This window comes from Melospiza melodia, chromosome 25, assembly GCF_035770615.1.
Source record: "Melospiza melodia melodia isolate bMelMel2 chromosome 25, bMelMel2.pri, whole genome shotgun sequence".
Taxonomy (NCBI): domain Eukaryota; kingdom Metazoa; phylum Chordata; class Aves; order Passeriformes; family Passerellidae; genus Melospiza; species Melospiza melodia.
In genome coordinates this window covers 8,790,655-8,809,455 of record NC_086218.1, presented here as the reverse complement: position 1 = coordinate 8,809,455, position 18,801 = coordinate 8,790,655, and the positions used below count along the sequence as shown (strand labels likewise).

Here is an 18,801-nt window from a genome sequence, read left to right as displayed (position 1 = left end):
ACCGTGGCCCAGGGGCGGCACAAAGAGCTCAGAGGGCTCAGGGCTGGCATTTTGCACCCAGACCCAACCAATTCCTCCTTTTCCCATTTCACCCCAGATGGGGTTTACGACATGTTTTGGGTTTATGGGATGTTTTCTGAGCTGAAACACCCCATAAACAGAAGAGAAGCTTTAGGGAGAGCCAAAGCCCCTCGTTCCCACCCCAAACCGTGGCCCAGGGGCGGCACAAAGAGCTCAGAGGGCTCAGGGCTGGCATTTTGCCCCCAGACCCAACCAATTCCTCCTTTTCCCATTTAACCCCAGATGGGGTTTATGGGTTGATGTTTTCTGAGCTGAAACACCCCATAAACAGGGGGGAAGCTTTAGGGAGAGCCAAAGCCCCTCGTTCCCACCCCAAACCGTGGCCCAGGGGCGGCACAAAGAGCTCCGAGGGCTCAGGGCTGCAGCCCCAGCCCCAGCCCAGCCCCAGGGCAGGGTGAGGGTCTCGGCTTGCCCAGAAAATTCTCCTCCATTCTAGCAAATAACCTTTATGTGCAGGGACTCGCAAAGTTTTGCTTTCTCCCTCCAGGGTTAGGCACAGCAGGAGCGACAGAGAAAGCCAGAGCTTGTAGGAGGTTCCAGGGCACAATAACCTGAGAGGAGTTTAGGTCTAAAGACTAAAAGGCTCTATTTACTTTCACTGACAAGGAACAATCTAAGCAGATGTCCTTTGATGGGATTAGTTATTAATCCTTGAATCATGGGTAAATGGGAAAATGATCCATTATTTTCTGGAAAATCCTTCACTGCTTTAGGTTTCAAGGATGGGGTGGGGGGGTTGTTAGCTGAAAGGTCTCGACCTGGCTGTTTTGGACATTTTGAAAATGTATTTTTTGCAGTTTGTGCCGTGGAGCGTGACTCTGAAACGAAATTAAAAATAAAATTAAGAAAAAGGGGTTTGATTCCACTAACAGCTGACAGCAGTGCACTGTATCAGACACGCTGTAGTGATGGGCTGGACATTTCTTGGGTAAACACTGGGAGGTTTATAATAATAATATAATATAATATAATATAATATAATATAATATAATATAATATAATATAATATAATATAATATAATATAATATAATATAATATAATATAATATAATATAATATAATATAATATAATATAATATAATATAATATAATATAATATAATATAATATAATATAATATAATATAATATAATATAATATAATATAATATAATATAATGTAATATAATATATTACGGTGATGACAATAATGATAATGATAATGATAATGATAATGATAATGATAATGATAATAATAAGGATATTCTTCTTATTATTTATCCTTACCTTATTATTATTGTTTATTTTATAATAATAAGGAATTATTGTTACTATTATTATTATTATTATTACTACTACTATTACTATTATTATTATTATATATGGATAAGGATAAGGACACTTCTAATAATAATAGTAATTATTATTATTATGATGTTGATATTAATAATAATACTAAATAAAATAAATAAATAAATAAATAAATAAATAAATAAATAAATAAATAAATAAATAAATACATAAATATTATTATGCCACCTCCAAAAGCCCCTTCTCCAAACAGCTTTGAATGTTTGGATCAGCCTTGGGGCAAACAGGAGCTGGAATTGCCCATCCTGAGGGCACACAGAGTGGGAATTGCCCATCCTGAGGGGAACAGGAGCTGGGATTGCCCATCCTGAGGGCACACAGAGCATGAATTGCCCATCCTGAGGGCACACAGGAGCCGGAATCGCCCATCCTGAGGGCACACAGAGCAGGAATTGCCCATCCTGAGGGCACACAGAGCTGGAATCGCCCATCCTGAGGGCACACAGAGCAGGGATTGCCCATCCTGAGGGCACACAGAGTGGGAATTGCCCATCCTGAGGGCACACAGAGCAGGAATTGCCCATCCTGAGGGCACACAGAGTGGGAATTGCCCATCCTGAGGGCACACAGAGCTGGGATTGCCCATCCTGAGGGCACACAGAGCAGGAATTGCCCATCCTGAGGGCACACAGAGCGGGAATTGCCCATCCTGAGGGGAACAGGAGCTGGGATTGCCCATCCTGAGGGCACACAGAGCAGGAATTGCCCATCCTGAGGTCACACAGAGCGGGAATTGCCCATCCTGAGGGGAACAGGAGCTGGGATTGCCCATCCTGAGGGCACACAGAGCGGGAATTGCCCATCCTGAGGGCAAACAGAGCTGGGATTGCCCATCCTGAGGGCACACAGGAGCGGGAATTGCCCATCCTGAGGGCAAACAGAGCTGGGATTGCCCATCCTGAGGGCACACAGAGCTGGAATTGCCCATCCTGAGGGGAACAGGAGCAGGAATTGCCCATCCTGTGCCTTTCTGGGATGAACACCACCAGTCCCAGACAGTCACACATCCCAGCCCTGCCTCCATGCAGGGAAAGCAGGAATAAACTCCCAATGAATAATTTACTCAGCTTTCTTTTGATTTGTTCTGATTGTGCACAGCAGTGCGGGCTCGGAGGGGGAAGCATGTTCTGATTAAAGATTTATACAGGGCCTATAATTTTGTTGTTGTTGCTTAAATCTACTTCAAAGTGTGAGCAGGGTGGGTGTAAAATAAACACTGTGCAGCAGCTGGGAGGTTTTGGAGGGGTGTGAGTGCACACACCAGGGCAAACTGGGGATGCCACAGATGGAAACTTTGTGCTCTGCAAAGGGGCTCTCCCAGGCCTGCTCCTCACATCAAAAAAAATCAAAAACTTATTGAAATTTCCTCTATTCCCTCCTACTGCTGAGTGCAGGTATCTTCTGAGCTGAGACCATAGCTCAAAAATTAAAAAATATTATTTGGGGCTTTATTCTTTTACTACTCTTTCACCATTCTTTTACTACTCTTTCACCATTCTTTTACTACTCTTTTTCTATTCTTCTACTGTTCTTTGAGCACACTGAGAATAGTTTGTGGCTGCAGGGAGTGATTAGACCTGGAGTTGGAAGAGGATCTAAACAAAGATCATCCCACAGACAAATTTCAGCTTCCTCAGTTACTGAATGTTGGAAATGCAGGTGAGAAAAACTCCAAGGCAAAGGATTTTCCCTTTTATTCCTTCCTTTTCCCCTGGCTGCCACATCCCTGGTGAGCAGAGAGCACCTCTGGCACAAAGGGAGAGTGAGACAAAGAGAATCATCCCCCATTGCCAAAAGTGCCTTTCATAAACCAGAATCATCTCCAAAAGTGCCTTTGATAAACCAGAATAATCTCCCATTCCCAAAAGTGCCTTTGATAAACACAAATCATCTCCAAAAGTGTCTTTGATAAGCCAGAATCATCTCCAAAAGTGCCTTTGATGAACCAGAATCATCCCCAATTCCCCAAAAGTGTCTTTGATAAACAAGAATAATTCCCAAAAATGCCTTTGATGGACCCTCAGGGCTGCCATTCCCAGTTCCACCCAGGGAAGAGCCAGAGCTTTTTCCAAGGGGCTCCCACAGCTCCCAGGCTGCTCCTTGGAAAAAGCAGATTGCAACAAAAATGGCATTTTCAGCAAAAATTGGGTATTTTGGGGCTGGATGACAGAGTTGGCACAAAGCCCTGCAAGGAGAAGCCCCTCAGAGCTGGGTGGTTTTGGTCCCACTTTTCAAACTGTCCTTTCCCAGGAGTGGGAAGCCAATCTCAGGGGTTTTTCCATTATTAAATAATATAATAATTGTGAAGAAACATTAATATAATATAATATAATATAATATAATATAATATAATATAATATAATATAATATAATATAATATAATATAATATAATATAATATAATATAATATAATATAATATAATATAATATAATATAATATAATATAATATAATATAATATAATGTAATGTAATGTAATATAATGTAATGTAATATAATATAATATAGTGTAATGTAATGTAATGTAATATAATATAATATAATATAATATAATATAATATAATATAATATAATATAATATATATATCATATAATATATATCATATAATATGTATCATATAACATAACATAACATAGCATTACATTACATTACATCATATTATATTATATTATATTATATTATATTATATTATATTATATTATATTATATTATATTATATTATATTATATTATATTATATATTAATAATATTACATTATAATTAATATAATTATTATAATTAATTATTATAATTACGATAATAAATAATATTATTAATATAATAATTTATATTATTGATGTAATGATTATAATAAACAACATAATAATTATAATAATAATGATGATGATGATGATGATGATGATGATGATGATGATGATGATGATGATGATGATGATGATGATGATGATGTTTCTCCATTAGCAGCCTCAAAAGGGAAGGCAGGGCTGGTCCAGGGCTGATCCAGGTCCTGCATCACTCACACAGGCTGCTCAGCAAACACTCAGGGCATGGTTTGGGTTGTGAGGAACAAAATCTCACCTTGTCCCACCCCTTGCCATGGCAGGGACACCTTTCACTGTCCCAGGTTGCTCCAAGCCCTGTCCAGCCTGGCCTTGAACACTTCCAGGGATGGGCCAGCTTCTCTGGGCACCTGTGCCAGGGCCTGCCCACTCTCACAGCCCAGAATTCCTTCCCAAAATCCCATCCATCCCTGCCCTCTGGCAGTGGGAAGCCATCCCCCCTTGTCCTGTCCTGTGGAAACCCAGGGCACCACTGGGAATGTTCCTCTGTCTGCTCTGGGGTGCCCTGACCCCCAGGGAGCTCTGACTGTGACCCTCATCCATGGAGAAAGTTTCCTGAAATATTCCTGTGGTATATTTCCAGAATATACCACAATCCACTCAAGTGTGAAATAGATTATAGAGAGTAGTGTGGGTGCATCACTTGGTGAGAAATTGAGGTTTTGGGGTTTTTAGTATGTACAGGGTGTCATCCTGGGTTTCTTCTTCCTTCTTCTTCTTGGGTTTGGGTGGCATTTTGTAATTGGGCAGAAAAGTCCCCACTGGGATCAGTTATTGGGTTAAAAGGGAAAATAATCCAGGTGCCAGTTCTTAACTGGATAGTTTGGTCTTAAAAGACTTTGTAACAAAAGATTATTGGCCATTTTGTGCCTTCTAATGAAAAGCTGCAGAAGTCATGGTTGTGAGGCTGTTTTACTGATAAATAATAAACACCTGAGTCTGAACATGAACTTCTGCCTGGAGTGCCTTCAATCCAGACCCAGAGAAACTGATACTGTCCCTTCAGGCCCTTGTCCAAAGTCCAGAGCCCCTTTAGGCCCTGGAAGGAGCTCTGAGGTCTCCCTGGAGCCTTTACTTCTCTAAGCTGAGCCCCCCCAGCTCTCCCAGCCTGTGCCCAGAGCAGAGGAGCTCCAGAGCCCTCAGATCATCTCTGTGGCCTCCCCTGGGCTCACTGCAGCAGCTCCTTGTCCTCTCTGTGCTGGAGGCAGCTCTGCAGGGCAGGGTCTCAGCAGAGCAGAGGGGCAGAATCCCCCCGTCACACGCTGCCCACGCTGCTGGGGATGTGCCCAGGTCAGTGTTGGCTTTCTGGGCTGCCAATGAATGTGCTCAGTTCATATCAAACACATCTCTGTGGCTTTACTCCTTCCCAAGGAACTCATTCTAGACCGAGAAACTCAGGAATTCATTCCAGACTGAGGAATTCAGGCATTCATTCCCGAGTGAAGAACTCATTGCAGACTGAGGAATTCAGGAACTTGTTCCAGACTGAGGAGCTCAGGAATTCATTCCAGACTGAGGAACCCAAGAATTTATTCCAGACGGAGGAATTAAGAAATTCATTCCAGACTGAGAAATTCAGGAACTCATTCTGGACTGAGGAATTCATTCCAGACTGAGGAACTCAAGAATTCATTCCAGAGTGAGGAATTCAGGAATTCATTCTGGGCTGAGGAACTCAGGAATCCATTCCAGACTGAGGAACTCCTTCCAGAATGAGGAATTCATTCCAGACTGAGGAATTCAGGAATTCATTCCAGACTCAGGAATTCATTCCAGACTGAGGAATTCAGAAATTCATTCTGGACTGAGGAATTCATTCCAGACTGAGGAGCTCAGGAATCCATTCCAGACTGAGGAACTAATTCCAGAATGAGGAATTCATTCGAGACTGAGGAATTCAGGAATTCATTCCAGACTCAGGAATTCAGAAATTCATTCTGGACTGAGGAAGTTGTTCCAGACTGAGGAACTCAGGCATTCATTCCAGAGTGAGGAAGTCAAGAATTCATTCTGGACTGAGGAACTCAGGAATTCATTCCAGACTCAGAAATTCATTCCAGACTGAGGAACTCAGGAATTCATTCCAGAGTGAGGAATTCAGTAATTCATTCCAGACTGAAGAATTCAGGAATTCATTCCAGACTGAGGAACTCATTCCAGAATGAGGAACTCAAACATTCATTCCAGACTGAGGAATTCAGGAACTTGTTCCAGACTGAGGAACTCAGGAACTCGTTCCAGACTGAGGATCTCCCCAGCATTTGAGACAATGAGCAATGGAAACATCCCAAACTGACGCGAACCCCCCCACGCCGCATCCCCAAAGCCTCGCACCCCTCGAACTCCATTTCCAGCCTCCCATGCCCCGGTGATTGACAGCTGTCAATCAGCGCCGCGCAGCGCTGCGCTCTGCTGCCACCTGGCGGCCGCTGAGGGGAAACGCCCCCCGAACCCGACCCCGGGCTAGAATTTGTTAAAGGAAATAAAAACTCGGCCTAGAATTTGTTACAAGAAATAAACTCGGCCTCGAAATTGTTAAGGGAAATAAAAATCCGGCCTTGAATTTGTTGCAGGAAATAAACCCGGCCTAGAATTTGTTAAAGGAAACATACCCTGCCTAGAAATTGTTACAGGAAATAAACCCGGCTTCCAATTCATCAAAAGAAATAAACCTGGCCTAGAGTTTGTTAAAGGAAATAAAAACCCAGTCAAGAATTTGTTAAAGGAAATAAACCTGGCCTAGAGTTTGTTAAAGGAAATAAAAACCCAGTCAAGAATTTGTTAAAGGAAATAAACCTGGCCTAGAACTTGTTACAGGAAATGAACCCAGCCTTGGATTTGTTACCAGAAATAAAAACCCGGGTTTGAATTCATTAAAGGAAATATAAACCCAGCCTAGAACTTGTTAAAGGAAATAAAAACTCGGCCTAGAGTTTGTTAAAGGAAATCAAAACTCGGCTTTGAATTTGTTAACCTGGTTTGAATTTGTTAAAGGAAGTAAACCCGGCTTTGAATTTGGTACATTAAATAAACCCAGCCTAGAATTTGTTACAGGAAATAAACTCGGCTTCCAATTCATTAAAAGAAATAAACCTGGACTAGAATTTGTTAAAGGAAATAAACCCGGCCTAGAATTTGTTAAAGGAAATAAAAACCCGGCCTAGAACTTGTTACAGGAAATAAACCTGGCCTAGAACTTGTTACAGGAAATAAACCTGGCCTAGAACTTGTTAAAGGAAATAAACACACGTTTGAATTTGTTAAAGGAAATAAAAACCCGGCTTTGAATTTGTTAAAGGAAATAAACCTGGCCTAGAACTTTTTACAGGAAATAAACACGGGTTTGAATTTGTTACTGGAAATAAAAACCCAGGTTTGAATTCGTTAAAGGAAATATAAACCCAGCCTAGAACTTGTTAAAGGAAATAAAAACTCGGCTTTGAATTTGGTACATTAAATAAACCCAGCCTAGAATTTGTTGCAGGAAATAAACCCAGCTTCCAATTCATTAAAAGAAATAAACCTGGCCTAGAATTTGTTAAAGGAAATAAAAACCCAGTCAAGGATTTGTTAAAGGAAATAAAAGCCTGGCCTAGAATTTGTTAAAGCAAATAAACCCGGCTTAGAACTTGTTACAGGAAATAAAAACTCATTTTGGAACTTGTTAAAGGAAATAAAAACCTGGGTTTTAATTTGGTACGTGAAATAAACCCGGTTTTGAATTTGTGAAAATAAATAAAGCATCGGGGCTGGATGCTCCAACGCCCCCCTGCACCCCTGGATGCTCCTCCCTCCCCTGCACCCCTTTTGCACTGATAAGGTGATTCTTGCACTGATAAGAGGATTCTTGCAGTGATAAGGTGATTTTTGCACTGATAAGTGGATTCTTGCACTGATAAGAACCTGGAGTTGGAGCCCAGGGTGTCACCAACACCTGGAGATGGAGCCCAGGGTGTCACCAGAACCAGAACCTGGAGCCCAGGGTGTCACCACGATGTCCCCAGTGTCACCCTGCTGCACCCTGCCACACAGAGAGCAGGAAATAAAGAGCCAGAGGCACGGAAAATTATCAGAAACGTGTATTTTTTTTTCTTTTTAATAGTAAACCTCTTTACAACAAATATAGTGAAAGAGTTTCCAAACAAAACTCATAAGAATTTCTCATGGTAATCATTATTATTATTATTATCATCATTTTTTTTAATATATTTTTTTTCTCCTTATTGTGGAATATACAATAACGCATCACCATACAGCACAAAAAAAGGAATATTGAAAAAACGAAAATCGACGTCTCAACCACGTGCTGCAGTCCCTGGGAAGGAGCCACTGATTGTCAAGGGAGGAGGGAGGGAGGGAATGGGACAGGGCATGGGGGGTTCCCAGCCAGGCCAGACCCCGAGGGTGCAAACACTTCAGAAAAGGTGGAATTAGCTGAAAATCGCGGTTAAAACATCACAAATTCTCGAAATAATCCCTCCCTCCCCTCCCGGGGCCGGTCCCGCTGCTCCTGCCCCGGTGCCCAACCCCTTGACTCGCACACACACCCACACACACCCACACACACGGCTGGAGGAGCATCAGGAAAAAAAAACAGGTTAAAAATATATATATATTTATATATATATATATTATAGATACAGTTTCTCCCTTTTTTTTTTGTTTGTTTGTTTTTTTGTTGGTTTTTTTTTTTCCCTTTTAAATTGCTTCTCAAAACAATAAATAGAACTCCTCGGGGGTGGGGAAGTGCACGTCCTGGTTTGTTTCTACCTGTGCAGCACCCTGGGGGGAGGATGCAGAGCTGCCTGTGCTGAGCAGGGACATCCAAGGAACCATCACACAGAGAAGCTGACTGGCGAGGGGCATTTAGGATTTTTTTTTTATTTTTTTTTTTTTTTTTTTAGTGCATTATTTGAAGGTCTATTCTATTTTACAAAAGGTTTTGCAGACAGCCCAGAGTTTGCTAACACCTACGTGCTTAACTGAGCTATGGGGAGCAAAGGGAGGCTGTGGGGGACAGCAGAGGGAGCAGCAGATGGTCCCCACTTCTCCAGCATCTCTGATTTGCCTGCAAATGCTTGGAAAGGGCCGTGGGGAGGAGGGGAGTGGTGGCCCAAGGTGGCCTTGGGGATGCCAGGAGCCCATGGAGAGCTTGGGGATGTTCCTGCAGCTCCGCAGAAGGGAGGAGCTGGGCCGGTCGCAGGCAGCAGCAGGAAAATCTCATTCTGAAAACCCATCTGAAGTGAAAAATCCCGCTCTGACCCCCAGCACAATGCTGGGGTGGGTGTGGGAGCTGGGGGGAGACACAGCCACTCACTCCCACCCAGGGATGGGGAGATTGCAAATCCCTCAGGTCCCAAAAACCTTCCCAGCCTGGGGAATATTGCAAATCCCTCAATTCCCAGCCAGGGGAATATTGTCAATCCCTCAATTCCCCCAAAAATCTTGCCAGCCTGGGGGATATTGCAAATCTCTCAATTCCCAGTTTGGGGGATATTGTCAATCTCTCAGTCCCCAAAAACCTTCCAAACCTGGGATGAGGATATTGTCAATCTCTCAGTTCCCAGCCTGGGGGATATTGCAAATCCTTTGTTCAAAGAAACCTTCCCAGCCTTCAGAAAATTATCAATCCCTCCATTCCCCCAAAACTTCCCCAGCCCAGGGGATATTGCGAATAACTCAGTCCCCAAAAACCTTCCCAACCTGGGAATATTGTCAATCCCTCAGTCCCCAAAACCTTCCCAGCCTGGGGGATATTTCAAATCCTTAGTTCCTAAAAACCTTCCCAGCCAGGGGATATTGTCAATCCTTCAGTTCCCAAAACCTTCCCAGCCTGGAAGGTCTTCCACAATCCCTCAGTCCCCAAAAACCTTCCCAGGGATGGGGATATTGTCAACCCCTCAGTTCCTGCCACCTTCCCAGCCCGTTTAGAGCTGTTTTGGCACAGCCTGAGCCACACCACCCTCTTCTGGTTTAATCCCAGCACATCCCAAACAGGCAGAGAACGGAGCTCAGGAGGAAGATGCTGGGAAGAACCCGGGGTTTTCCCTGGCTGGGGAGAAGAGGGGAGCTGGAACCACCCTGCTCACTGCTCCAAGGTCCTGATTCCTGCTCAAAGCACGGCAGAGACCCAGAGCATCCCTGCCTAGCTGGGACTTCTTCATTAAAAGCACTCCCGGGTGTGCTGAGCTCCCCAGAGCCATGGGGGTGTTGAGAACCCTGGCGAAAAACAGCCCTGGAATGGAATATATCCCAATATCCCACTGCTGGATCCCAATATCCCACTGCTGGATCCCAATAACCCACTGCCAAGTGGCTGCTCCTGGATCTGGGACTTGGAAATCTGGGGAAAAGCAGCCCTGGAATGGAATATATCCCAATAACCCACTGCCAAATGGCTGCTCATGGGTCTGGGACATGGAAATTTTGGGGAAAAGCAGCCCTGGAATGGAATATATCCCAATATCCCACTGCCAAATGGCTGCTCCTGGATCTGGAATTGAATATATCCCAATATCCCACTGCTGGATCCCAATATCCCACTGCTGGATCTGGGACATGGAAATTTGGGGAAAAGCAGCCCTGGAATGGAATATATCCCAAGAATCCACTGCCAAATGGCTGCTCCTGGACCTGGAATTGAATATATCCCAATATCCCACTGCTGGATCCCAATATCCCACTGGTGGATCTGGGACATGGAAATTTGGAGAAAAGCAGCCCTGTAATTGAATATATCCCAATAACCCACTGCCAAATGGCTGCTCATGGGTCTGGGACATGGAAATTTGGGGAAAAGCAGCCCTGGAATGGAATATATCCCAATATCCCACTGCCAAATGGCTGCTCCTGGACCTGGAATTGAATATATCCCGATATCCCACTGCCAAATGGCTGCTCCTGGATCTGGAATTGAATATATCCCAATATCCCACTGCTGGATCTGGGACATGGAAATTTGGGGAAAAGCAGCCCTGTAATTGAATATATCCCAATACCCCACTGCTGGATCCCAATATCCCACTCCTGGATCTGGCACATGGAAATTTGGAGAAATTGAATATATCCCAATATCCCAGTGCCAAATGGCTGCTCCTGGACCTGCAATTGAATATATCCTAATATCCCACTGCTGGATCCCAATATCCCACTCCTGGATCTGGCACATGGAAATTTGGAGAAATTGAATATATCCCAATATCCCACTGCCAAATGGCTGCTCCTGGGCCTGGGACATGGAAATTTGGGGAGCAGGAACCTCGGGGAAGGGGTGCAGGGGAAGAGCCAAGAGGGTTAAACAAGAAAATCGCTGTACAACTCAGCCATGTCCAAAGTCAGTATTATTACAATATACTCTGACAAAAATATAATCTCATTTCATATCAATACAACAAAAAAAAAAAAAAAAAAAAAGGAACAAAACAAAACAAAAAAAAAACCCAAAACCAGTTTTCTGTACTGTTACCATTGCTAACAGATTGAAACTCGCTATTTACAGTTACAGTAGCCAGGTAAAATACTACAGGTGAGAGACCAGAGAGAGGAGGGGCAGAGGGACAGAAGGGAGAGAAAATCACCAGGGAAAAGGGGAAAATAAAGGGGGAAGGCCCTTTTACATCCCAAATGTGGCTTCCTGCTTTGGACAAGGAAGGGTGGTGGATGGAGGTAGTGAAAACATAATACTTGGTTTGTGGGTCTGGTTGGGTTTTTTTGTGGAAAAGAGAAAAAAAAAAAAAAAAAAGAGAGAGAAAAGTGAAGTGAGAGGGAAAAGTGGAATAAAGGATGAACTTGGGAAACCAGAGCAAACCTTCAGCTGAAGCTCACTGTTAGACACAGCCCAGGAGAGGTGGACGGGGATGAATTTTCACCACTTTGGGTGGTGAAAATCCCCAAAACATCCCCAAATTGTGCCCCCAGCTGGAGGGATGGGAGGCAGGATGTGGCAGAGCTGAGGAGGGGCTGGGAAATGCTCCTTCCCCAGCAGATGGATGCTCTCCCCTCTCCCCAGGAGGGCAGAGGGGACCCCCAGAGCACCAAGTGCCCCTCAGCCCAGCCAAGCCTTGTCCCCAGAGCTGGTGACAAACACCCCAACATCCCAATTCACACCCAAAGTGATGGGGGGAACACCCCAGCCAAGCAACACAAGGGGAGAAAAGAGCGTAGGAAGTGAAATTTTCAAGGAAAAGGTGCAGATGGTTTTTTGTGAATTTGCTTTTTCCTTGGTTTGCTGAAATTATTCTGGAGAGGAAGAGGGACGTGAAAAGGGGGAAGGAAAAGGAAATATTTTCTTTCTCTTTGCCCCACTTTCCCCCAGGCCCATCACCACCAGCTCTGGATTTAACACTTCCACTGCCCCCAGACCCCAACCTGGCAGTGGCCTCAGACACCCCAGAGCATCAAACCCCTCCCCAAGGGACCCCCAGAGTGTCCCTGCCACAACCACAGCCCCCATGGGGGCTCAGGTGCCCCTGACACCCCCACAGCCACTGCCAGCCTGCCCCAGCACCAAGCTCTTCATTCAAACACCCTGCACAGCCAGGCTCTGTCCCTGTCCCTGCCCAGCCAGGCTCTGTCCCTGTCCCTGCACAGCCAGGCTCTGTCCCTGTCCCTGCCCAGCCAGGCTCTCTGCTACCACCAAACAACCCCCTGAGCAGGGGTCACCCTGTGCACGTGCTGACCACCCGATTCCAGCTGACCATCCCATCCCAGCTGACCACCCAGCCCCAGGTGATCTTCCAACCCCAGCTGATTCCAGCTGACCACCCAACTCCAGCTGACCACGCAACCCCAGGTGACCACCTGATTCCAGCTGACCACTCCAACCCCAAATGACCACTCCATCCCAGCTGACCACCCAACTCCAGATGACCATCCAACCCCAGCTGACCATCCACAACTCCAGCTGATTCCAGCTGACCACCCAACTCCAGTTGACCATCCAACTCCAGCTGACCATCCAACCCCAGCTGACCATCCAACCCCAGATGACCACCCAACTCCAGCTGATTCCAGCTGACCATCCAACTCCAGCTTACCACCCAACCCCAGCTGACCATTTGAGCCCAGCTGACCATCTGAGCCCAGCTGACCATTTGAGCCCAGCTGACCATCCAACCCCAGCTGATTCCAGCTGACCATCCAACCCCAGCTGACCATCCAACCCCAGATGACCACCCAACTCCAGCTGATCACCTGATCCTGGCTGATCCCAGCTGACCATCCAGCCCCAGCTGATTCCAGCTGACCATCCAACTCCAGCTGACCACTCCAACCCCACCTGACCACCTGATTCCAGCTGACCATCCAACTCCACCTGATTCCAGCTGACCATCCATCCATCCCAGCTGACCACCCAACCCCAGCTGACCATTTGAGCCCAGCTGACCATCCAACCCCAGCTGACCACTCCAACTCCAGCTGACCACTCAACCCTAGGTGACCATCCAACTCCAGCTGACCATTCAACCTCAGCTGACCATCCAATTCAAGCTGAACACTCCATCCCAGCTGACCATCCAACTCCAGCTGACCATCCAACTCCAGCTGACCATCTGATTCCAGCTGACCATCCAACTCCAGCTGACCACCCAACCCCAGCTCACCACCTCCAGAGCCCCCAGAGCAGACAGGACCACCCCCACAGGTCCATCACCATCCTCACTGCTCCCAGGCACCATTTTAGGCCCCTTTTAGTGCCCTTCCCACTATTTTAGGTGCTCTCCATCATTTAGGGTCCTGCTCCAACCCCAAATCTCCTGCAGGGCTGGGCAGGTGATTCCCACCCCATCCTTCTCCTCCAGCTGCCAGCAGCAGCATCACCTGAGCCACACCCTGGGAACTTCTCCCTTCTTCCTCCCTTCATCCTCCTCTTCCTCCTCTCTGCACACACCTCGGCCATCCCAGCCCACGGCAGAGCTCTGTGCCCCCCGAAGGATGAACCCCACACCGGAACAGACACCCCAAAAACGGGCACAGAGACTCCAAAAACGGGCACAGAGACCCCCAAAAACGGGCACAGACACCCCCAAAATGGGCACAGAGACCCCAAAACCCGGCACAGACACCCCAAAAACGGGCACAGACACCCCAAACCCCAGCTTTGCCAAGCCCTGGGAAAGACCAGCCTCCCCAGGCCGGGGGTCACAGCCCCCCTGTGCCAGCCTCCCCGGCTCAGCCCCCTGGCACCCCTGGCACCCCGCGGGCAGGGGGCCGTGCCGCTGCCCCCACCCCGCCTTACCTGGGCTCAGGTGAGGGCTGGAGCATCCACAGAGAGAGAGTTTTAGAAGGTAAAAGATCAGAAACAGACTTTGGTTAAGTAACCACACGTTTAGAAAGGAATATATCAGTTTGGAAACATCTCAGTGCATACTTCTTATATGAAAATATACACAAATGTATTTCATTCTCCAAAAAAGGAACAATTAAAAACAAAAGCAAACTAGCCCAAACACAATATATTAGCTGTTTTTTTGTTGGTTTTTTTTTCTTTTTTTCTTGTTGTTGTCATCCTTTAAAATCTTTAACGCTACACTTTGTTCAGGTTACACTTTTTTTGTCTTTTTTTTGGTTTTTTTGTAAATGCTTTTTTTTTTCTTCATGCATTTTACACCTTTATAGCCTTTGAGAATAAATAAGCTCCATTTTGCTTCCACATCTCTAAAAACTGCAGCATTTTAACTATTGTCATTTAAATCGTGCAATTTTTTTTTTTTTGCAACACCCCTTTTTAAAAAATGGAAAATATATATATATATTTTAAAACTAAACCCTATACAACGCAAAAATTCCAAATTAAAAAAAAAAAAATTATACACAATTGTAACTGTCAACAGTACAGATGAGCACGAGAAATAAAATTAGATCAGAAACATATTTATAGAAGCACAAAGGAGGGTGTTGGTTTCTTAGATTGTCATTCTTCTCGTTGTCTTTTGAAAATTAGGAGGAGTTTACCAGATACTACAGGCTGGGGGAGGGGGGAAATAAAGGATAATGACCCGGACAAAAAAAAAACAAAACAATAGAATATAATAATAATAAAAGAACCCCAAGCCCCCAGCAAAGTGAAGACCCCGACAAACAGCCCCCAAACCCTTTCACTGTGATGTGAGGCCAACGGCGTGTCTGACCTGGGCATGCCCACCTCCCCGTGAGCCTGGCACAGCCCAGGGGTGTGGGTGCCAACCCAGAGCTGGACCTGCCCCTGGCACAGCCCAGGGCTGGACCTGCCCCTGGCACCAGGGCTGTACTTGACCCTGGCACAGCCCAGAGTTGTTGGTACCAACCCAGAGCTGTACCTGCCCCTGGCACAGCCCAGAGCTGGACCTGCCCCTGGCACAGCCCACAGCTGTATCTGCCTGTGGCACCAGAGCTATCCTTGCCCCGGCACAGCCCAGAGCTGTTGGTACCAACTCAGAGCTGTACTTGCCCCTGGCACAGCCCAGAGCTGGACCTGCCCATGGCACCAGAGCTGTACCTGCCCCTGGCACCAGCCCAAAGCCATCTTTGCCCCTGGCACCAGAGCCATCCTTGCCCTGGGCACAGCCCAGAGCCATAGGCACCAACCCAGAGCTGGACCTGCCCCTGGCACCAGCCCAAAGCCATCCTTGCCCCTGGCACCAGAGCCATCCTTGCCCCTGGCACCAGAGCTGTACCTGCCCCTGGCACCAAAGCCATCCTTGCCCCTGGCACCAGAGCCATCCTTGCCCCTGGCACCAGAGCCATTCTTGCCCGTGGCACAGCCCAGGGAGCGTCGAATGCTGCAGCTGCAGATCCAGCTGGGCAGATCTGACCCTGCATGTGCCCATCCCAGCGTTTGTCTCTTGGTTCCATGGTTCCAGCCTCTCAGCTTCATGGCAGAAGTGTGAACTTGGGAGTCAGGGCGTGAAGTCAATGAGCAAAAATGGGTTTTTTTGGTTTTTTTCCCCCCTCCTGATGGGCATCGAGCGCTGGGGGGTCTCCACTGCTGCCTCCTCTCTGGGGTCTCTGAGCCAGCTGGGCCCTCCTGCCACGCTGCTCCTGTGGGGTTCCTTGGGTCGAGTTTATTTTTTGTGAAGAAAAACAAAAAAGAAAATAAAATACAAAAAAAAAAAAAAAAAAAACAACGAGAGCGATGAGACGTCATTATCCCGCCTGATTTCCAAAGCAAGGCCGTGCAAAGAGAGCTCGGGTGCGCGTCCAGGTACGTCCGGCGGGGCGGGCGAGGAAGACCACGGTCCACAGCAGCTCTCCTGCTTCCCCAAGGGCTTGGCAGGGATGAGGGAGGGAGGAAGATCAGCTCCTGGTGCTGGCATGGCAGAGGTGAGAGCCCAGCCTGGGTGTGGCTGGGGAGGGGGCACAGGGGGGTTCAATGCACAAAACCCGCCAGGGGTCCTTTCCTCCTCTTGCCCACCCAGAGCACGGAATTCCAAACTGATGGCTGGAGAAGAAGAAAGCTGTCATTTGTGGCAGGAATTTGGTCTTTGGAGGTGTGGAGGGGAGGGTTTTGTTTGTTGATGTGTCTCCATGCCTTGATCCACGAGCAGGGACAGCGGTGAGGGCGCCCAGAACGCCGGCACTGCTGAGCACCCACCACCCTGAGCCACAAAACCAGCTCCTACTTCTCACCCAGCTCCTGAAGGATTTCCTCTCCTCCAAGCACTCCCTTTAGGCAGCCCTGTTCATCCCACAATAATCATCAGCTTTTTTTTTTTTTTTTTTTTTTTTTTTGGCCTGTTTTTCCAATTAGAAACTTTTTGGTTGGGAAAAGTTTGTTAAAACCCCATAAATTTGGTTTTGCCCTCATCCTGGGAGGTTTTGATGCCATCTGCCCCATTCCAAGGCTGAGCTGGCTGCTGACACCTGGCAGAGGGATAAAGCCCACCCTGACTCAGCTCCTCTCCCTCTGCTGAACCCCAGGAACCCCCAGCTCCTCCACAGCCCCCCCAAGGCTGGCCAAGCTCCAGCTGGCAAAGGTGGCACCTGGGCAGGTTTGGTGCCAGCTTGGGACTGTCACCTTGGGGTGACAGGGCAGCAGGCTAGGAGGGGACACCAGCATGAGCACCTGCAGGGACAGAGCCCATCCCTAATGGCAATGCCAGCCAGGAATGGCCCCTTCTCCTCCAAACCCTCCAAGAATGGCCCCTTCTCCTCCAAACCCTCCAGGAACAGCCCCTTCTCCTCCAAACCCTCCAAGAATGGCCCCTTCTCCTCCAAACCCTCCAGGAACGGCCCCTTCTCCTCCAAACCCTCCAGGAACGGCCCCTTCTCCTCCAAACCCTCCAGGAACGGCCCCTTCTCCTCCAAACCCTCCAAGAATGGCCCCTTCTCCTCCAAACCCTCCAAGAATGGCCCCTTCTCCTCCAAACCCTCCAAGAATGGCCCCTTCTCCTCCAAACCCTCCAAGAATGGCCCCTTCTCCTCCAAACCCTCCAAAATGGCCCCTTCTCCTCCAAACCCTCCAGCCATGAGCAGGTTGATGCATTTTGGGATCAGGGCACCGACAACCATCCCTGGGAAACTGCCAGAGCAAGTGGCAGCATGAGGAATTTTTCCTTTTTCCTTCCACCACATCACTGCTCACTGTTGCATTTTGAGGCCCAGAAACCTTCAGGCAAAATCTCATTTTAGGATCATTACTTCAGTTGCATCTTTCAGTAAAAAAAAAAAATAATTTCTTCCCATTTTCCTGATTTAAAGCTTTGGCCCATGTGCAACATTTCTCAAATGTTTTTATGGACGTTGTTTGCTAAAATCCATAATTTTCTCTCCAAACCAGCACTAAAATCCCTTCTCCACACACCTGCTGTGCCCAGGTGGAGGTGAGGGAAACAGGAACTCCAGTGTTCCAGTGACCCTGGTGAGGAACAGTGGAGTTCGCTGTCCAGGTAGGAAACGGGACTGTCATGCAAATGGGACTAAGCCTTAAAAATCTCCCCCTTCTTCCTCCTGATGCAGCTTTTCCTGAAGCAGGCTGTGGATGTGGCTGCATCCCTGAGCTGCTCTTCACCTCCCTTCCCAGCTTGTGCAGGAAAACCCTTCTGGAGGAGAACCCTTCTGAAGGAAAAGTCTTCTGGAGGAAAACCCTTCTGAAGGAAAAGTCTTCTGGAGGAGAACCCTTCTGGAGGAGAACCCTTCTGAAGGAAAAGCCTTATGGAGGAAAACCCTTCTGAAGGAAAAGCCTTCTGGAGGAAAACCCTTCTGGAGAAAAACCCTTCTGAAGGAAAAGCCTTCTGAAGGAAAACCCTTCTGAAGGAAAAGCTTTATGGAGGAAAACCCTTCTGGAGAAAAACCCTTCTGGAGGAGAACCCTTCTGAAGGAAAAGGCTTATGGAGGAAAACCCTTCTGGAGGAAAACCCTTCTGGAGGAGAACCCTTCTGGAGGAAAACCCTTCTGAAGGAAAAGTCTTCTGGAGGAGAACCCTTCTGGAGGAAAACCCTTCTGAAGGAAAAGCCTTCTGGAGGAAAACCCTTCGGCAGGGAAACCCTTCTGGAGAAAAAGCTGTGCCTACCAAAGCCCTTCAAGCTTCCACAGAGCTGCCTCATGTCTGACCTG

General features: G+C 46.9%; 1 protein-coding gene across 5 annotated transcripts in view; it reads right to left on the bottom strand.

The window, feature by feature from the left end:
• Positions 1-8,335: 8,335 nt before the first annotated feature.
• Positions 8,336-18,801, bottom strand: part of LOC134429361 (uncharacterized) — a 10,752-nt gene continuing 286 nt past the window's right edge. Inside the window, exons 1-2 of one of the 5 annotated variants that reach the window (XM_063176508.1) lie at positions 10,998-18,801; positions 8,336-10,844 (exon numbers count right to left, since the gene is read on the bottom strand). The exon at positions 10,998-18,801 is cut by the window's right edge and continues 286 nt beyond it. In XM_063176508.1, coding sequence (XP_063032578.1) covers positions 10,433-10,844; positions 10,998-11,506 — 921 coding nt within the window. In that variant the 5' untranslated portion in view covers positions 11,507-18,801 and the 3' untranslated portion in view covers positions 8,336-10,432. The other 4 variants (XM_063176506.1, XM_063176507.1, XM_063176505.1 and 1 more) reach the window with 4 other exon arrangements.